At 43.2% G+C, this 21,284-nt stretch overlaps 1 protein-coding gene across 2 annotated transcripts in view; it reads left to right on the top strand.

The window, feature by feature from the left end:
• Nucleotides 1–903: 903 nt before the first annotated feature.
• Nucleotides 904–21,284, top strand: part of NUP160 (nucleoporin 160) — a 45,712-nt gene continuing 25,331 nt past the window's right edge. Inside the window, exons 1-12 of one of the 2 annotated variants that reach the window (XM_070228663.1) lie at nt 1,133–1,267; nt 1,519–1,630; nt 4,814–4,993; nt 7,349–7,559; nt 7,871–8,093; nt 9,421–9,499; nt 10,017–10,131; nt 10,619–10,777; nt 16,175–16,252; nt 16,507–16,604; nt 17,885–17,969; nt 19,515–19,583. In XM_070228663.1, coding sequence (XP_070084764.1) covers nt 7,548–7,559; nt 7,871–8,093; nt 9,421–9,499; nt 10,017–10,131; nt 10,619–10,777; nt 16,175–16,252; nt 16,507–16,604; nt 17,885–17,969; nt 19,515–19,583 — 918 coding nt within the window. In that variant the 5' untranslated portion in view covers nt 1,133–1,267; nt 1,519–1,630; nt 4,814–4,993; nt 7,349–7,547. Of the gene's footprint in view, nt 1,268–1,518; nt 1,631–4,813; nt 4,994–7,348; nt 7,560–7,870; nt 8,094–9,420; nt 9,500–10,016; nt 10,132–10,618; nt 10,778–16,174; nt 16,253–16,506; nt 16,605–17,884; nt 17,970–19,514; nt 19,584–21,284 lie in introns of both variants that reach the window. The other variant, XM_014729460.3, reaches the window with a different exon arrangement.

The following is a 21,284-nucleotide window of genomic DNA, read 5'->3' as shown; positions in this document are numbered from 1 at the left end:
AGTTTAGGGAGAGATGCTGATCCTAAAGGAAATGCTGCTACAGGGGAGGTTACATCCCTATCTTTAGGGGCATCATTCTTGTCCTTGGGCCATAGTAAATATTTAAATCAGACGTACAATGCATGCTCAACAGGCCACATCAGGCCCTTTCGGTAGAACAAGGTCAGGCTAAATCAGTTTTAAACCAAATGGCTTCCTCATATACTTCAATATATCCTATTGCTTTTCATTTATTTATCAGTGGGATGGAGGTAAGGCACTGCTCGAGTTGGTGTCCTAGAAGGAGGGAGCTGGAAAGATAGGGGAGAGTGGTCGGTCAGAACAGGAGGAATGAAACAGAGGACACAGAACGGTTGCAGTCACTGGTAATAACAAGGATAAGAGCAGTGCTTAACAAACGGTGACCATCAAGGAAAAAAAAAAACCTTTCCCCCTGGAAATTAGCATTTTCCTCAATATTGAGCATCTACTAGGCCCTCGACATGCGTAAAGCCGCAGTATCTTCCAAACATCCAGACCACGGGTGGAACGACAGGCAAATTCCTTTCACGTACGCAAGGGAGAAGCATTTAGGGAATCTCAGCAGGCTGCACATTCAATGTTTTATTGAACTCATCACTACACGAGAATATGGAATTCATCACACAAGAATTCCAACACAGAGGGCCCCTCTCCTCTTCATTCCCCCCATCCCACGTGTCGCTGAAGGGTGAAGAAAAGGAGACCCGGCGAAGATTCGCAGAGCGACACACCGACGCAGGGAGAGGCGCCGGCAATCTCGGAGTCCTGCAGAGGGCGCCCACCGGCCCGGCTCCCCGGACCCGCCCCTCCCGGGAGGCTCAGCCGCCGCCCGCGCGTGTTTTCGAACAGACACAAGCCCGGCTCCGCCCCCTTCCTGAGGGCACCGCCCCCGGAGGCCTCCTAGCCCGCTGCGGGAAGGTTCCCGCAGGGAGAGCCGGCTCCCCCAGCCCCTTCCTCCTCTGGCTTCCCAGCTGCCGACCCTCACTCCCCAGCCAACGCGACTGCAGGCTCCCGGCGACGGGCCGGGCCCGCCCTCCTCCTCGCCCGGATCCTTCACAGTCCGCGTCTCCGCCGCCCCGCCCCGGAAGTGACGACAGCCGCCCGGCCTGCTGGTGTCCCGTCGGGCCTTGCGGCGGCGGCGGGAAGATGGCGGCGGCGGGAGCCATAGAACGGAGCTTCGTGGAGCTGAGCGGAGCTGAGCGCGAAAGGCCGAGACACTTTCGAGAATTCACCGTTTGCGGCGTTGGTAGGGGAGCAGCCAAGGGGGGCGCGATCCAATCCTTTCCCTCGGGCTCCCCCGGTGGGTCCCTAAATCTCTGACCCCCAGTTCATCTTCCTGAATCCACATGCTTATAGTCCCGGGAGTGTCCTACTTCCTTTTTTCTTCCCCTTCTTTTTGCGTGGATTGTCCATCTGTCACCTTCTGCTTTCTCAGCGCCATCAGCCCCTGTCGTCCCCCAAAACCACGTGTGCAGGCTGACCCCTCTCCTTTTGCAGGGACTGCAAATGCATTGGCCGGCGCAGTCAAATACAGTGAGAGCGCGGGAGGCTTCTACTATGTGGAAAGCGGCAAGCTGTTCTCCGTCACCAGAAACAGGTTCATTCATTGGTAAGTACTGTGTTCGCCAAACCCCCATGGAAGGGAGGGTTGTTCGGCGTTTGAATTTTCTTGGCTGTTCCCCAGGTGTCATTCTCCAAAGCGGTAATCGACAGGAAAAGAGAAAGACTGCCTTCTGTTCATATCTGAACCACGAGAAAATTAAGGAGACACAGTTCTAGGAGAGATACCCTCCCAGGCAGCACTAAAAGCAGAGGAAATGTGGCTTAGAGGCTAAAGCCCTAAAGACCAGTTTTGAACATGAACCCATTATGATTTTGTAGTGCTTTACGGCTTCCTTCCTTTACAGTTATGTTTGAGCTTTTACAGGTCAGGCGCTGTGCAAGGTGTGTCAGGGAGGAAGTAATGAACAAAATCACCCACTATTTTCCTCGTGCAAGATGTAGCAGTGTAATAATAGATACTGACTCGCCTTTCATGGGACAGTTAAGAAGGAAAAAGAACTAATGACCACAACATAGATATAAATACAAGTTTTTGATATTTGCCTCAGAGGAGAAGTGTAGGGCTTATGAGAGGATAATGGGAGGACCAAATATTATTAGTGGGGGCTGGGAAGGACTTTGAGGAAGTCACATTTAACCCCAAATCTGAAGGATGAAAAGTTAGCCAGGCAGGGGGTTGGGGGGGAGAGCAGTTCAGCAAGTGGGATCACCATATGCAAAGTCCATGAGGTGGAAAGAACTTGACAGGTTTGAGAAACTGACTGAAGGTCTGTGTGGCTGAAGTGCAGTGGGTAAAATGAAAAGTGATGTGACAGATGCTGAGACGGGGGGGCGGGTGGGGTGGAGGGGGGGGTAGGCCGAACTCAGATCATGGAGGACCCTTAGATCCCTTTTAAGGTTTTTGGATTTTAGCCAAAGTACATTGAGCAATCATTAAAAGGTCTTAAAAGCTTACTAACGTGATCAAAATTGCATTTAGAAGAATCAGTCTACTTTGTGGAAAGTGGATTTGAGTTTTATGGCTATAATACAAAAGAAGAGTTTGCTTTTATGATGGCCCTAGTAAGAGATGCTGGTGATCCAATTGTGGGAGTGGCTAGGAAAAGAGAAATAGATGGATTCAAGATACATTTAGAAGGTAGATTCAGGGGCCAGCCCAGTGGCGCAGCGGTTAAGTGCACACATTCTGCTTCGGTGGCCCGGGGTTTGCCGGTTTGGATCCCAGGTGCGGACATGGCACCGCTTGGCAAGCCATGCTGTGGTAGGCGTCCCACATATAAAGTAGAGGAAGATGGGCATGGATGTTAGCTCAGGGCCAGTCTTCCTCAGCAAAAAGAGGAGAATTGGCAGCAGATGTTAGCACAGGGCTAATCTTCCTCAAAAAAAAAAAAATTGAAAAAGAAGGCAGATTCACTAGGACTTGGTGATAGAGTGAATATGAATGGGAAGGGGTATGAATGGGGAGGGGGATGGTAAGGAAAAAGGAGGGAGCAAGGATAACTCCCTGGTTTCTAGTATGACTAACCAGATACTGGGCAGAGGGGTTGCCATTTACTGAGATATAGAAGATTGGTTTTGGAGAGATGTGAATAATTCTTTTAGACATACTAAATTTGAAGTATCTGTAGCAGCCCTTTGGCAATGTCATATAGGTGTTGAAATTTACAGGCCTGGGGCTGGCCCCGTGGCCAAGTGGTTAAGTTCGGGCACCCACTTCAACAGCCCAGGGTTTGGCCGGTTCGAATCCTGGGTGCAGACGTGGTATTGCACATCAAGCCATGCTGAGGTGGCATCCCACATAGCAGAACTAGAAGGACCTATGACTAAAATATACAACTGTGTACTAGGGGGCTTTGGGGAGAAGAGAAAAAAAGAAGATTGGCAACAGATGCTAGCTCAGGTGCCAATCTTTAAAAAAATGAAAAAGAAAGAAATTTACAGGTCTGAGGCTCAGAAGAAAGACCTATGTTAGAGATACAAATCTCATTTAAGAAATATTTTTGAGTGCCTGGTGTAGTCTAGTTAATGCTTAGGGACTGGGAATATGGGAGGGACAAAGCTGACAAAGTCCCTGCTCTTGTGGAGGGAGACAAGCAGTAAACAACAATAACCGAAGAAACCAAAGAAATGTAGTTTGTCAGGTGATAAGTGGAATAGAGAACGGGGAAGCAAGGTACGAGGGAAGGGGGATACCTGTGGGAGTTAATATTTTATATGGGTTAGGCGGGCAATACCCTGGGATAAGTTGACATTTGAGCAGAGGAAGTAAGGATATTTGGGGCACAAGAATATCAGGCAGAAACTTCCAAGAAAAAGGAAGAAAAAGTGCAAAGAACTCTGAGACAGGAGCTTGTTTGTCATGTTCAAAGAATGACAAGGGTACAGGTGTCTGCAGCTGAGTGAAGAAAGAGTAGGATAATAGGAAACGTAGCCAAGGGCCAGATCAGGGCTTTGTCGGTCATTTTAAGGCTTTGGGTTTTACTCTGAGTAAGATGGGAGGATTGTAAGTGGAGAAACGACATGATCTACTTGTGTTTTTAAAGGATTGCTGTGACTGTGGGTTGAGAAGAGAGTGTAGTGGGAAAAGGGTGGGAGAAAGGAGACCAGTTAGAAGGTTGGTGCCACAATCCAGACAAGAGATGGTGGCGGCTTAGACCAGGGTGGTGTTGGTAGAAGCAGTGAGAAATGTTCTGAGTGTGGATGTGTTTTGAAGGTGAATGTGTTAGAATTTACTGTTGGATCAGATGTGGGGTATACAGAAAGAAGAGTCAAGGGCGACCCCCAGATTTTTGCCTCAAGCAACCAGAAGTTATAAAGAAGCCATTAATTCAGTTGGAAAAGAGCCCAGGTAAGCAGGTAGTTTTGTTTCTTTGTTTTTTGGGTTTGCTGGGTCCAGGAATTCTGTTTTGGACAGGATTAGTTTGAGATAGTCAGATATCCAGGTGGAAGTGCTGAGGCAGTCATCAGGAGTTCTGTGGAGAGTTTGGGCTGAAGATACAGATTTGGGAATTGTTGGCATTAGATGGCGTTCAGAGGTGTTATACTGAATAAGATCACCTATAGAATGAGTATAAATCAGGATTTCTCAGCCTCTGCACTGTCGGCATTTGGGACCAGATAAGTCTTTGTTGTGGGGGGCTGTTCTGTACATTATAGGGTGTTGAGCAGCATCTCTGGCCTCTACCCACTACATACCAATAGTAACCACCCACCCACCCACCCCTACCAGCGTGACAAGCAAGAATCTCTCCAGATACTGCTTTATGTCCTTGGGGAGTGGGGCAGAACGGCCCCCAGATGAGAACCACTTGTGGAGGGAAGAGAAGAGGGCGGAAGACTGAACCCTGGAGCACTCCAGTATTTAGGAAGATGAGGAGCCAGCAAAGGAGGCTGAGGAGTAGCTAGTGAGGTAAGAGTTGAACAGAAAGAGAGTGGTGTCCCAGAAGCTGAGGGAAATATTTCAAGAAGGAGAGTGAAAAACTGGTAAATGCTGCATGTGGATCAGACATAAGAACATTGACCTCTGCGTTGTGTAGGTCCTTGGTGACCTCGTCAGGAACTGCTCCAATAGTGGTGCAAAAGCCCAAGTGGAGTGGGTTCAAAAGAGAAGATGAGGGGCCGGGCCCATGGCCGAGTGGTTAGGTTCACGTGCTCTGCTTCGGATCCTGGGCGCAGACATGGCACCGCTCATAAGGCCACGCTGAGACGGCATCCCACATAGCACAACCAGAAGGACCCACAATTAAAATATGCAACTATGTACTGGGGGGCTTTGGGGAGAAGAAGGAAAAAGAAAAAAGAAAATCTTGAAAAAAAAAAAGAAGAGAGGAATTGTGCATATAGAGCTGTCGAGGAGCAATCCTATAAGGGAAGCAGAGAAATCCAATGGTAGCAGGACGGCAATGGAGGAGCGTAGAGAAAATATGACAGTCTACTTGTGTGCAGTCAAGGGCAACCACTAGAGAAGAGGAATTAAAGAAACCGCAAAAGTGCGGTATTAGAAAAAACATGGATATTGAAATCATTCAGAATTGTGGCAGGAGAAGTGTCAGAGAGAGTGATAGTGAGCCAGGAGCTAAAGTCTTCAAGGAATGAGAGCCAGCTGTAGATAACTGTGATGAGCAGGAGTAGCAGGTGGTATCTGATGGCATGAGCTTCAGAGCTGAGTGGTTTTGGCAGGGACGGAACAGTGGCCTGGAGTGGTGCTGGGAGCCAGCAGGACATCTGTGCCTTACCCTGAGGCCCCACTGCAAGGTAGCATGCTAGAGAGAGCTGCGGCCATTAGAGAGGGCGCTGGGGGATAATGTCCGCAGGGAAGATCCAGGACTCAACTTCAGCCATAAGGTAGGAAGGTTAAGCAATTGTTCAGAGATGAGGTTGATCCAGAAAATTGTACTGATGACGTACCGTGAGTTACCAGAAGCGGAGTAGCTCTGGGGAAGCCTCAGAGCTCAAATGGTGCTTAACAGCCGTGGGAGTGGATAAGATGTGCTTTGGGAGAATGTGTGCAGTGAGCAGAGAAGAAGGCCCAGGATCACGGTTTGAGGATATCTAGTATGCAGGGGTCAGGTCAAGGAGAAGGAGAGGGAATGCCCAGAGATCTGGAACTAAAACCTGGAGAGAATAGTGTCAGAGAAGTCAAGAGAAGAGAGTTTTAAGGACAGACGGTGAAGTCTGTGGAATGCTGCTAAGAGATCAAGTAAGAAAGGACTGGAGAGTCCGTTGGAATTGGTATGATGACCTAGGTAAGATGAGGGAGGTGAGGAAATAGAGAAAGCCTGGCTCTAGAGGGGAATGAAGAAAATGTGATAGCTGGATGGGAGGCTGGAATGGGGTGATGGAGAGGCCAGGGAAGAGCATATTTGAATGTCGATGGAAGGCTCTGGGAGAAGGAGAGACGTGCGGGAGGAATATATTTGAGAAAGTCAGAGATTGGCCTTTAACTGCTGGGAGGAGACTTGCTCTTTCTGGAAGGATGTGGGTAATAAGGTAAATGAGGTGATGGGAAGTTAGGGCATTCCCAGTGTGGTGCTTTCTAAATGGTTCCAAAACTACCACATGGCAGAGTTGCATCTGAAGAAGAGTCTGTCTTGCATCTTAGCAGGAAGAAGTAAGAGAAGGGGAAATACCCACATTCATTAAGGTCCCCCTTAGTTTGAGGCTGTAGTAATATATGTGGAGGCCACGTTCTACAAGTAAAGGAGGTATGTGGTGTGAATTTTCATTAAAAGTGGAGTTTAAGTGCATTGAATATCGTTCTAAATAAATGGACTATCAAGTTTGGAAATGCCTCCATTTAACAGAGACTTGTATAGTAAGATGTGAAATTTATGCTGTGTTTTGAAAATCTACAAAATTTGCTGGTTTGGATTGTAAAAGTTGCTCTGAATTTGTTTATCCAAAATTTTCAATTTGGGAGCGTTCACTAGGAAATTATTCCCGTATATTTCAGTGCAATGGTCAATTAGAAAGAAAAGCATAAACTTTTTAGATTTTTTTTTTTTTTAAAGATTTTATTTTTTCCCTTTTTCTCCCCAAAGCCCCCCGGTACACAGTTGTATATTCTTTGTTGTGGGTCCTTCTAGTTGTGCCATGTGGGACGCTGCCTCAGCGTGATCTGATGAGCAGTGCCATGTCCGCGCCCAGGATTCGAACCAACGAAACACTGGGCCGCCTGCAGCGGAGCGCGCGAACTTAACCACTCGGCCACGGGGCCAGCCCCGAAAAGCATAAACTTTTTAAACAAACGTCTCTCTTTTTGTAGGAAGACCTCCGGAGATACATTGGAGCTGGTGGAAGAGTCATTGGACCTAAACCTGTTGAATAATGCAGTTCGCCTCAAATTCCAAAATTGCAGCCTCTTACCCGGAGGGGTTCATGTCTCTGAGACTCAGAATCACGTGATAATCTTGATACTAACCAATCACACAGTGCACAGGCTACTCTTACCACACCCTTCCCGGATGTATAGGAGTGTAAGTTGGTTAAGTGTAATATCTTTTATTCCCCAAACGGCTCTGGCTGTCACACATTTAGTGCTGGAGCAACATCCTTTGGAACTGAAGGAAATTTGGATTCCTTGTTAGCCTTCAAGAGCATGCTGTGATAGTTACTATTTAAAATGGTCAGACACATTTTAAGTTGAAATAGTTTTCATTAAAAAGAACAGTTTTCTTTTTAAGCTTGACCATTTTTTACTTTAAAAACTTTTGTAGCAATTGAGAGGAACTGAGCAGAATTCAGCTTATTTTCACTTAACAGATTTTTCTTTTTAATTACTCCACAGGAGTTGGTAGTTGAAAGTCAGATGCAATCAATATTCACTGATGTTGGAAAAGTTGATTTCAGGGATCCTTGCAACTATCAGTTAATTCCAGCAGTACCTGGACTCTCCCCGAATTCTACCAGCTCGGCAGCCTGGCTTAGCCATGATGGGGAGGCCCTGTTTGCTCTGCCATCTGCTTCGGGAGGAATCTTTGTTCTTAAACTACCTCCTTACGACATACCTGGTAAGAATGGGAACTGGGTGTGATTTAACTTGAAACAAGGAGTGTTGGCGTTAAAACAGACCTTAGAACCAGACCCGTCATCCGATGCAGGACTTGCTTCTATACCATCCCTGAAGTGGTCGTTCATTATTGCTTGCCTTAAGAGTCCCTACGGCTTTACTGTTTTTTCCCAAGAAGGCAGGATTTTATAGAGTGGATGAGGAACTGTAAAGCTGACTGGAATATGGGAGATAAGATAACTTTAAGACAGCTATCCTAAGGCCTGTAGTAGAGAAGAGTTGACTAGTTGGCTACCTTCTGGTTGAGGTACTGTAACTAAAATAAACTAACTGAAACAAGGAAGTTTAGCTGCTGATAGCCTGCTGCAAGTCACCACTGCCTCTTGCCTAGGTCATTGCATTTGCTTCCCAAATAGCTCCCTAGATCTGTCCTTACCCCTCCACAGAAACTTCTTGGGCAGATGGTACTTTTAAAACCCACAATGAGTCATGTCACTCCGCTGCTCAAAGCCCTCACATGAGGGCTGTTCTTCAGCTCGCTCTAAATAAACCCAAGTCCTTCCAGTGGCTTACAGTGACCCCCTCCTGCCTTCCTAACCTCAGCTTCTCATTCTTTCCCTCTCACCTTCTCTGCACCAGCCGCATGCCTCTTGGAATTCCTTGAACATACCAGGCACACTGCTACCTCAGGTTTCTGCCTGGCATAGTCTTTCCCTTGCTATCAGCTTTGCTCATTCCCTTGACTCCTTTAGGTCTTTACTCAGTGTCCCCTCAGTGGGGCCTTCCCTGACCACCCTTTTCAAAATTGCACACCCTCCCTCCCCCCAGCATTCAGTATATACCCTTTCCGTGTCTTATTTTTCTCCGCTTATTAACCATTCTGCTTAATTTGTTAACTGTCTGCTTTTCCTCTCCTCTCAATGGAATATAAGTTCCATGAGGACAGGGATTTTTGCTTTGTTTGTTTACTGCTGTAGCTCCAGCACCTAGAACTGCGCCTGGCACATGAAAAGGTACCCAGAGATTCTTTTGGAAGAATGAAGTGATTCTTCTGAGCAGTGATACGCGTTACTGTTTGTAAAATGGCAAAAATTTTCCCTAGGAATATGTTAGTGTTAGTTTTATTGATATCTCAAATAATGATTCACAGTATTTCGGGTGTGATATATGTGCAAAGGTACACCCTAAAACTTGCTTAGTAGAGAAATGTAGAAGCCTGTCACCTGTCCCAGAGACCTTGTTCATGTCGCATCCTTCTTGCCTTTGGGTTTCGCTGAGTATCCTCAAGAGGTGCCTTGGATACCGTTGGTCTGTTTTCCACTTTGTAGGGATGGTGTCAGTTGTGGAACTGAAGCAGAGTTCAGTAATGCAGCGATTGCTTATAGGCTGGATGCCGACAGCTATCAGGTGAGTGGTGTCTGGCAGGTAAATCAAAGGCCCCAAGAGTTTAATTCTTCTGCACTGCTCAGCACCTATTAGTGTTTCTAGTCTTTCTCCAAAGCGTTCTACTGGAAGGGAGTCTGTCCAACGTCACATTCCGTCTGAGGAGAGCCACACTCCAGAGCCCACTTCATTTGGGATTGGACACTGACAGCAGAAAGTGGCTTACTGTATATGTTCTCACAGTGTCCACTTGGGTGCTCTGCTCTGACTTGCCAAATCCAATTTTGTGTAATATTAGAAGTAGAAAGCTTTTGATGGTTAGAACAGTATTCCGTTGTTATGTAGAGCCTTTTAAAATTTATCATAGTAATTGGTTATAAATCAAATAGAAAATGCAATTATCTTATACCAGCATATAAACTGTTGCTCCTTCTGTTGATTGAGTGTACATTTGTAATTTTATTTTATCTCTTTAATTGCAAATTCTAATGATCAGGTGATTTGTAAGAGTACAACTCTAAGACTTGGCCTTGTGTTTTAGAGGCGATCAGGGGCCTTCAGATCGTCCCCTCAGTCTTGCTGTTCATTGTGTTGAGCACGACGCCTTCGTCTTTGCTCTGTGCCAGGACCATAAACTACGAATGTGGTCTTATAAGGTAAGTGCTGTATTTATAGTTACTAGAAGTTAAAATAGGATTGTAAATTGTAAGAGAAATGAAGTAAATGTTGCTGCTTCTCATAAAGATTTTCAGATTGCTTAGTTTGGAAATTATGGGCCATTGCCAGATTTAGACAGTTTCATTTGGCTTTATTTTTTAGACATTTTCCTCCTAACTTTTTTTTGTCTTTTTATTTTGAAAATTATGAATCCTACAGAAGAGCTGAAACAGTAGAATATTCTCTTATGAGGGACAAATGTGTTTTTAAAATGCAAGTTGGTAAAATAGTTTTTAAGATGCACAAAAAAGTTGATGATTGAAGAGATATTTTCATCTCAGCCCTTAAAAAAATCTGTAGGGTCCCTCAGTGGATGAACTAGAGAGTGCTAGAGAGAATGAATGTGCATCCTTTAAAAGGGGAAGAGGGTTGTTTTTGTAACCTGAATATTCTTTGATACTACTAATTAACTCTTATCTTGGGCAGGACCAGATGTGCCTGATGGTGGCTGACATTTTGGAGTACGTCCCTGTGAATAAAGACCTCCGGCTCACTGCTGGGACTGGACACAAGTTACGACTTGCTTATTCCCCTTCCATGGGACTCTACCTAGGGGTGTACATGCATGCGCCAAAACGAAGCCAGGTATGAAGCAGATAAAGACACATGTTGGGTTATTCCCTATGTACCAATGTGGGGAAGCAGCTGTAGGCTCACTGAGTATTTAAGCTCTTCACGCCAACTTAGATGTTTCATGTGTTATGTTCGTGGAGATGGTGGACTTTGTGCTAATATGTAAGTTAAAAGATCTTGAAGGTCATCAGGATGAAAGGCATTAGAGAGTTTAGAGGAATGTGAAAGGATAAATTAACTAGAATTAAGCAAGAGCAAATTTGGAAGTCTGGGTGAAAAAGTGGAGTTATAAAAGGGATGTAGGTGTTGTTAAGTGGTTGAAGGGAAATTAATTTTTAGAAATAATTTTGCTCATCATCCAAACACTAGCTGTTGTATGTAGATGAGGTATTTAGGATGTAGTACAGTGGTATAATCTTACAGTAAACAGCCGTTTGTTGAGTATTACGTGTTTGACGTGGTGCCAGGCCCTTTACGTACACTAACAGCAGACACTTGAACTGTGCTTGCTCTGGGCTCACGTGCTACACATATTATCAGTTTAATCCTAATAACATTCCAGTGAGGTAGGGTTTGTCCTCGTCTCTCTGCTGGAGCTCTGATTCCCATGCTGGTGCTGCCCCACCTGGGTGCCCTCCTCACTCTTGTTGGGCTCCAATACCCCAGTCTGGGTTGCCTCTCCATAGGAGTGCCTTCCTCGCCTTATTTGGGCCCTCACAGCCTGGACTAGGCCACCCCATGCAGTGGACACCTCCTCCCCTACTTGGGCTCTACTGCCCAGTGCAGACTGCCGCTCTGTGGACGCCCTCCTCATCCTGCTCGAGTTTCCGCCCTGCAGCAGGCCTCCCATACGTGCAGAAGCCCTCTCACCCTGCTCATGCACCTGCACCCTACGCCAGGCCACTCGCAAATGTGAATGCTCTTTGTACCTCCTTGGGCTCTTCATACACCTCACGACCCCCTCCTCGGGCTCAATAATTTGCTAGAGTGGCCCACAGAACTCGGGGAAGCACTCACTTACATTTGCCAGTTTATTGTATGATAAAGGATGTAGATGAACAGCCAGATGAAGAGGTGTGTAGGGTGAAGTCAGAAAGGTCCTAAGTGCAGGGCACGCCACCCTCTTGGCGCACAGTTGTGTTCACCAACTCAGAAGCTCTCCAAATCCCATACTTGAGGGATTTTTATGGAGATTTCATCACACAGGCATGATGGATTATTAACTCAGTCTCTAGCCCCTTACCCCTCCCCAGAGAATGGGGTTTGAGGCTGGAATTTCCAAGCTTGTAATCATGGCTTGGTCTTTCTGGTGACCAGGCCGCATCCTGAAGCTGTCCAGGAGTCACCTCATTAGAACAAAAGGCCTTCTATCACCCAGGAAATTCCAAGGGATTTAGGAACTCTTTGTAAGACACTCCTGTCACCTCCATCACCCAGGAAATTACAAGGGTTTTAGCTCAGTAACAGGAGCCAGGGGCAGAGATTAACATATATATTTCTTATTATTTCACAGATTCTGATAGAGGTTGTGATGGTTCTGTAGATCGCATTGGAAAGCATTGCCATCTTAGCAATATTAAATTTTTTGGTCCGTGAACTTGGGATGCTTTTCCATTTATTTAGATCTTTAATTTCTTTTCTCAGTGTTTTATAGTTTTCAGAGTATGTTTTACAGTTCTTTTAATTATTTTATTCCTAGGTATTTTATTCCTTTTGATACTATCGTAAGTGAAATTTTCTTAATTTATTTTCAGATTGCGCATTGCAGATTTATAGAAATACAATTGATTTTTGTATATTGATCTTATATCCTGCAGCCTTGCTGAGCTCTTATTAGTTCTGCTGGTGTTATAGAAATCCTTAGAACTTTCTCTATAGAAGATAATTTCATCTGCAAGCAAAGATAGTTTTACTGCTTCCTTTCCCATCTGGATGCCTTTTCTTTCTTTTTTTTTCCCTCCTTAATTGCCTTGGGAGGATCCTACAGAGACCTGACATCTTGTTCCTGATCTAAGGGAGAAAGCTCTCAGTGTTTCACCGTTGAGTGTGATGTTAGTGTGAATTTTTCATAAATGTCCTTTATCGTGTTTAGGAATTTCCTCTATACTCCTAGTTTGTTGAGTGTTTTTTGGGTTTTTTGTTTGTTTAAAGATTTAATTTTTCCTTTTTCTTCCCAAAGCCCCCCGGTACGTAGTTGTATATTTTTAGTTGTGGGTCCTCAGCATGGCTTGATGAGCGGTGCCATGTCTGCACCCAGGATCCAAACCAGTGAAACCCTGGGCCACCCAGGCAGAGCGCGTGAACTTAACCATTCGGCCATGGGGCCAGCCCATTGAGTGTTTTTATCATAAAAGGGTATTCAGTTTGGTACCGCTGCCTTGATTTATGTTAAGACACCAGTAATTGTTTCCATCATTGCTTTTGCATCATCAGTGCAAATATCAACACAGTATAAAGGGCAAATAATGCCGTAGTGGTATTATGAAAAGAGTTTTGACCTCACTGACCCCCTGAAACAGTCTCAAGGACCCTATAAGTCTATGGACCACATTTTGAGAACCACTGCTTAAAAGTTAGGTCCAAATTGAATGTAGGAGCGGTGTCACATTGAGCAGGGCTATATTATCTCCTTTGTTTTGAGCATTGTGGTTCTATTATTGAAGCCTAAAATCAGATAAGCTTTTTTGGCACTTGTGCCTATTCGAATTATAATGAACTTGTGGTCTTTTTTTTTTTGCTTCTTGACAAAAACCGCTCTTCAGCGTGTTTTTCTCCCTGATCTGCACATTTGAAGTTTGGGGTTCTTTTTAAATCTCTGTAATATTTTGCATCCGTGCCTATTAATTTCATTTGTTTCTTGGTTTTCTTTTGGTTCCTTGGATTCTAATTCTGTTAAATGTATTAACTCAATTGTTCCCAGCATCATATCCTTATTGATGTTATAACCATGCCATCTGTATTTCCAACTAAGACACTAATAAAAATCTCAAATGGAAGTCCTGTGGACCTATGGTATTGTCCATGGAATGGTCCTGGCCCACAAATTCTTTGGTACCAGTTTGTAGTAAGGTACAGAAAGTGAGAGAAAGCATTTAGAAACTTTCATAGTGATTTGACATTGCCACAGACATCACATTTGAGGTTTCTATATTTTATAAAAGTATTAGTTTGCAATGGATTGGAAATTTAAAACAGACAAAAACCTGGTTCATTACCATAAGTAGTTTGGGAAGCATTGTACCAGACCAGTGTTTTTCCAGCTTGTTTTTTGGCTAGAATCTACAATAAGAAGTGTTTTGCATTACTAACTGGTTTACACATATGTAATGATGGACCATATAACAAAAAAATTTTTCATGAAACGTAATTTACCTTTACAATGAGTGATGAACTCTGATTCTTTGTTTCTTTTTTTTTCTTTCTAACATTGATTGGGACCTGCTAAATGGATTTGTGTCCTGTTAATGGATTGAGATGTGCAGCTTGTAAAAAACATAGCTCTAGGGGCTGGCCCCGTGGCCGAGTGGTTAAGTTCGCGCACTCCACTGCAGGCAGCCCAGTGTTTCGTTGGTTTGAATCCTGGGCGCGGACATGGCACTGCTCATCAAACCACGCTGAGGCAGCATCCCACATGCCACAACTAGAAGGACCCACAACGAAGAATATACAGCTATGTACTGGGGGGCTTTGGGGAGAAAAAGGGAAAAAAATAAAAAAAATCTTTAAAAAAAAACATAGCTCTAAGCTAGGATGCCTGTGAGCACTACATGTATTTTTCAATTTTTGTACACTCCTATTTTTTGCTCCAAAGGCAGTTTCACTATTTTCCTTAGCAGTTCCTTTTGAACAGTTCCTTATGTTATAAGGATAGAATCATCATCACTGTATCAGTTTATAGTGAATTTTCTTTGTCAAAAAAGTTATTTAAAATGTTATCCATCAAATATTTTTTTGTTTGTTTGTTTTGTTTTGTTTTGTTTTTTTTGGAGGAAGATTAGCCCTCAGCTAACTACTGCCAGTCCTCCTCTTTTTGCTGAGGAAGCCTGGCTCTAAGCTAACGTCCGTGCCCATCTTCCTCTAGTTTATACGTGGGACGCCTACCACAGCATGGCTGCCAAGCAGTGCCATGTCCGCACCCGGGATCCGAACCAGTGAACCCCGGGCCGCCGAGAAGCGGAACGTGCGAACTTAACCGCTGCGCCACCGGGCCAGCCCCTATCAAATGTTATTTTTGAGCTTGCAGTTTTTCAGCAGTGGAGCTAAATACTGAACAAACTATAGGGTCTTATTTTTAATAAATATTAAGTTGATTTGTATTGTGTGTATGTTTTAAATAATCTCTGGTACTTTGGTAAAAATGTAAACTTAAAAATAAGTTTTTGACCATAATGAGATACCACCTCACCCCATTAGGTTGCTACTATCAAAAAACACTCACCATAAAAAAATAAGAATTGGCAATGATGTGGAGAAATTAGAACTGTTGTACACTGCTGGCAGGAATGTAGAATGCTGTAGCCACTATGTAAAACAGTATGGAGGTTCCTCGAAAACTTAAACATAAAATTACCATATGATCCAGCAATTTCATTTCTGGGTATATACCCAGAGAAATTCAATTCAGGGTCTCAAAAGAGGTATTTCTACACCCATGTTCATAGCAGCATTATCACAATAGCTAAAAGATGGAAGCGACCTGAAATATCTATCCACAGATGAATGGATGAGGAAAATGTGGTATATGCTTACAATGGAATATTAATTAGCTTTAAAAGGAAGGAAATTCTGGGGCTGGCCCCATGGCCTAGTGGTTAAGTTCAGTGCGTTCTGCTTCGGCAGCCTGGGTTCAGTTCCCAGGCATGCACCTACATCACTCGTCAACGGCCATACTGTGGTGGTGATCCACATACAAAATGGAGGAAGATTGGCACAGATGTTAGCTCAGGGCCAATCTTACTCAAACCAAAAAAAACGAAGAAGGAAATTCTGACACATGCTACAATATGGATAAACCTTGAGGACATTATGCTGAGTGAAATAAGCCAGTCACAAAAGGACAGATAGTGTAAGATTCCACTTATGTGAGGCACCTAGAGTAGTCAAATTCATAGAGACAGAAAGTAGAATGGTGGTTGCCAGGGGCTGGAAGAAAGGGCAGAGGGGAGTTATTTAATAGGTATAGAGTTTCAGTTTTGCAAGATGAAAAAATTTTCTAGATCCAGTTGCACAGTAATGTGACTGTACTTAACGCTACTGAACTAGACACTTAAACATGGCTAAGATGGTAAATGGTCCGTGCATTTTGCCATACTTGTTAAAAAATTGGTTTCTGAGTGATAATAACTCCTGTTTAGAAAAGCAGCGTGTTGATTATTTTAAGTACTGAATTATCTACTTGTGTTTTGACAGTTCTGCGTTTTCCAGCTGGTGAGCACTGAGAATAACCGCTATAGTCTAGATCACATTTCCTCGCTCTTCACTTCTCAGGTAGGCTGGATCATCCCTTGCTTGTCACACGAGAAGTGCTGGCTCGCTCCACTGTGTTGTAACGGGATGGATCTCGTAAAATGGGATATTTCATGATGTATGCAAAGCATTTCATTTGGGTTTTGTCAAGTTCACCTGGTACTGTCTTTTGTTTTTATGCATTTACTTCTACCAATAAAAATTTAAATTGCCGTAAACCAGTACCTTTTCTTGCTTATTTTAACCTTTTTTTTTTTCCCCTCCTTTCCTCCCAGGAGACACTGATTGACTTTGCCTTAACCTCTACGGATATCTGGGCCCTGTGGCACGATGCTGAGGACCAAACGGTTGTGAAGTACATCAACTTTGAACAGTACGGGCCGCTTATCTGTCATCCTTACCTACCACACGCAGTGTTATACTAAGAGAAGACAAGACAGCTTATTATTTAGAACCAAAGTTGAGAGTTTGCATTTAAAGGATTCAGCCCAGGGTTTGCCTGTTGTTAGCTATTTTCTGAAGTGCCTTCATTAGCATTTTATGTTATTTCTTATCTTTTGGTTTTAGGACAAAATGAGGATTTTTAGGGTTGGAATAAGGAAAATACCATGTTCTTGGGAGAGATAGCAAATATGCAAAATACTTCAATCTAGGAGTTTTCTTTGCTTCTAAGCAAGGACTATTTCTGATACCCTGAACTTCTGAAAGGTACTGCGGCCCCTTTGGGTTCTCAGTTTCCTCATTTAGGATGAGAAATAGACAAATACAGTACTTCTCAAACTTTTTTTAAAAACAGTAAACACTTTTTTTCAGGAGATAATGAACTCTAATGAAACTGGGATTTTATGAGTATAAAATTATAGCAATTTAATGTGTTGATAATCTCTAATGTTAGATATATTTGGTATCTAGTATTTTTGATATACGTGATATTGGTTTAAAATTTTTAGTAGTTACAAAACACATTAAGAAAAACAATTTTGAATCAAACACTTGTGTACCCCTGAAACAGCTGTGGAGTGTTCTCTGGAACCCAGCTTGACATCCCCAGAGCTAAATGAATTGAAACTTGGGGGTACCTCATAACCCTATGTTCTAGAATAGAATTCTAGGCATGGTTGCCCCCAGATTTCCCCTAAGCCACACCTCAGAAAATATGAGCATACTCCTGATAGATGGCATTCAAGCAAAGTGGTAGAAAGGCAAAGAATCTGGTCGGATAAGAGATTTAATCCTGTTATGCAACTTACTGGCTGTGAGAAACCCTAAACCTCGCTTTCCACATGTACAAAATGAGGGTACTCCGTCCTTTAAAGAGTTAGCATGAGGCGCACATGAATAATATCCAGAACTGCACCTAGCACAGTATCTAGCGTACAGTAAATGCAGAATAAAAGTTAGCTATCATTTGTGGGTTTGTGTTTAGAGTTTTAATTTCAGGAAGATGCCTGTTAAAATGGCTAGGAGCCTTCTGTAAAACCAGCCTCCGCCAAGAGTAAGTGTGTGGTCTTTTTTTCTTCAAACATTTTTAATAGAATTGACTGAGCAGAGGTTGAGTGATGGGGCCTCCCCGCTCAGACAACTGCCGACAGCGTAAGCTTCGTTTGTGTTCCTCTTTTGTGTGTAAACTGATGGACTTTGTTTTCTCTGCAGTAATATTGCCGGTCAGTGGAATCCAGTTTTCATGCAGCCTCTGCCAGAGGAAGAGATCATTATCAGAGATGATCAAGACCCCAGAGTAAGCACCGCTGAAGTCTTATGTAAGGGGATGATCTGCCCTGATCTTAGTTGGAGAAGAAGCAGTTGTGTTAGTCAGAAGTCTTTTCAGCTGCAGGTGAAACTGATTCAAGTGTAAAGGAGAGAGCGTACTGGCTTGAACGGCTGAGAAGGTCAGAGTTACCTGGCTTCAGCCAGGGCTGGAACAGTGCCTTCAAGGCTTGCTCTCTCCTTTGTCTATTCTGCTTTCCTATTTTGATTTGGGTTCATTGTCAGGCAGGCTCCCTGAGAGAGCTTGTAGTCTGTAAACTTAGCAACTTCAGAGGAAAGAGTGCCTCTGTCCCAGGTCCTGGAGTTGACACTCAATGGCCTGGCTTGTCATGTGCTCATTCCTGACGTAGACACTGATCAAAAGGAATAGAATATTCTGGGCTTAGCATAAGAAACTTGGCTACCTGGGGCTTGCTATTCTAAGGGTGGTGAAGTCAGTTGATTATGGGTAGAGAAGGAATGGTTCCCGAGAGAAAGATAAGGGGAAACAGATTCTGGGCAGGGACAGACGCTACGTGTCCACTGTACTAACGGTGTTGGTACACGCAGATAAACTGGAAGTCAGATAAATTCTGTTAGAGGTATATGCTCTGAGGAAAATAAAAGGTAATGAAGTGGAGAGCAGAATAGGCCCATCTCCCTGTTTTTCAGGGACATCTTCAGGATAAATGGAAGAAAAAGCTTTCAATTGATGCATTAATGTTAAAATGTATTAAAAGAGTATGGATCTCGGTCTGAAACAAGGACTGTTCGTAGGATTGGAAAAGCCTCTTTAAGTATCTGAAAGCGAATATTGCTAATTTCTAATCCCAAAACTTTATTGGCACTTGACTTTCGCTAAAAGCCAAAATCATATGCTGATGATTAAAATCTTTGTTTTTCTCCCTCATTTTGGTCATTTTATTATCCCGCAGAACCTTAGTAGAAGGAAACTTGAAGGAAGGTCAGTCAGGTTTGCTCCTTACTGGCAAATCTGGTTTATGAAATTTGGTCAAAATAATTAGGCAATATGAGACTTTCCATTTTATTCTCTCTACTTCATTCCTCTACTTGTGAGAGCTTATTGCAGTTTTTTGTTTTTACATATGATTCCTATTATTTTTGGCTCCTTTTCTTTTATATGTGAGCCATAAAATGAGTACTTTGTGGATGTGTAGAAGTCAGTTTAGTTTAATTGTTCTCTTACCAGTGTATGTTAGCCAGAAATTCGATTCGCCTGTTCCGTTTAAGATTGGCATTTGACAAGCTGTGTTTTCCGGTGGAACCCAGCAAAGTGCTGCCTGAGGAGCACACCATTTTCCGTGTAGTGCGTCTGGTTGACTCAGAGCCCCGGCAGGCTTCCATTCAGTGTGAGAATATGGAACGCTTACTGCTTGTTAGTGCTCAAATGCAGAGGGGCCGGCGTCATCTAATAGAAGCTCCAACTTTGCTGTTAACATGTTGAATTCTTCCTTCAGATTTTTCCAGATTTTATCTTTTTAGAGCGAAATTCATTTTTGTTTTAATGTTCTAACAGGAGATGTATTTACGGAGTCTGTTTACACCAGGACGGTTCATAAATGCAGCTTTATGTAAAGCTTTACAGGTCAGCAAAAAAAGATTTAACGTTTATTTAAGACTCTCTCTTATTTTGTTACTGTTCTTGTATAATTAATGATTACTGTTAATTTGTGTTTTGCATATACTAAACACTGAACATATATTTGCAGTTGCATATACATGTGTTAGAATACTGTTGTAGTTTTTTTTTTAACATTTTTTTCTGTTAAAGTCTTCCAGCTGGGAGGTAGAGTTGGGGGAACTTTCTGTATGATTAGTGAAGCATTTCAGTAGTAAAAAGAGAAACCTCTGCCTCCCCTCTTGTAAAGATACCATCCAGTTATGCGCTGCTTGATGACGGGGATATGTTCTGAGAGATGAGTCATTAGGCGATTTTGTCATGCCAGCATCCCAGAGTGTACTTACAGAAGCCTAAAGGGTATAGCCTACTAGACACCTAGGCTATATGGTACTAATCTTATGGGACCACCGTCGTATATGTGGTCTATCATTGACCAAAATGACATTATACAGTGCCTGACTGCTGTACTGCATATAATCTCTGAACTTGAGAGAAATTTAAAATGTTTTCTTGGCTAGTTTTGATGGTCCTGTTTTTACCCTTCTGTTAGTACATTGAAGGTCTGACTTGGTTCAGGTTCAGGAAAACTCTAAAAATCTAAGCTTCAGAGTCAGATGTGGTTTAAGAAATGTTTGATGCTTTACAAAAGGATTCTTTACTTTAAAGTCACTTAGGCTTCCTTAAATTGCCACTCTGTTTCATGGATTTAAAATAGAAAAGTCACTCATAGAATTGAAAAGCCCCTTAGAATCTCCTGATCTGGCTGCCACACAAAGCAGAAATTCCTTCTGAGGCTTCTCTGAGAGACAACTCTTCAGTTTCTAGTTGTCTCAGCCTCCAGTGACAAGTTTCTGACCGGCTCTTATGTGAGTTGTTCCCAAACTATCATTTAAAAGTTCTTACCAGGGGCCAGCCTGGCGGCATAGCAGTTAAGTTTGCACGTTCCACTTTAGCGGCCCAGGGTTCACTCGTTTGGATCCCAGGTGCAGACCTATGCACTGCTTATCAAGCCATGCTGTGGCAGGCGTCCCACATATAAAGTAGAGGAAGATGGGCGTGGATGTTAGCTCAGGGCCAGTCTTCCTCAGCAAAAAGAGGAGAATTGGTGGCAGATATTAGCTCAGGGCTAATCTTCCTTTAAAAAAAATAAATAAATAAAAATTAAAAAATAAAAGTTCTTCCCAGTATTGGATCAAATTAACCCCATCCTTTCAGTTGCTTCTTTCTTTTGGAACTTCATAGAACATATCTCTCTTCTATAAAGCAGCCCTTCAAATATTTTAAGATCTTTCCATGTTTTCTTTCTCCAGACGAAATGCACTCAGTTCCTTAACTTTCTCTCCGGTATGGTTTCCAGACCCTTGACCTTTCTTCTGGTACATTCTTGAATATCTGGCTATTGCGTATTTTCTGTTTTCTCTCTGATAAAACTTTAGGATGACATGGTTACTTTCTCCTAAGGTCTTTTTTCTTTCATCTCATCACTACTTCTTCCTTGTTAACAGTAATCAAATGTCTAATAATATTTCTCATGAAATCTCTTACACACTGAGACATTAAATAATCACTAAGGCATTTATCAAATGCTTTCCATTAGGAGAGTCATTCCCAGTATAGTGACCCAGCTCCATCACCACTTACCTTTGTGTCTGTCTCGGGATGGGT

The sequence above is a fragment of the Equus caballus genome, chromosome 12, assembly GCF_041296265.1.
Source record: "Equus caballus isolate H_3958 breed thoroughbred chromosome 12, TB-T2T, whole genome shotgun sequence".
NCBI lineage: Eukaryota > Metazoa > Chordata > Mammalia > Perissodactyla > Equidae > Equus > Equus caballus.
The sequence above is the reverse complement of the archived record's forward strand: the minus strand, read 5'-3'. Positions and strand labels throughout refer to the sequence as shown.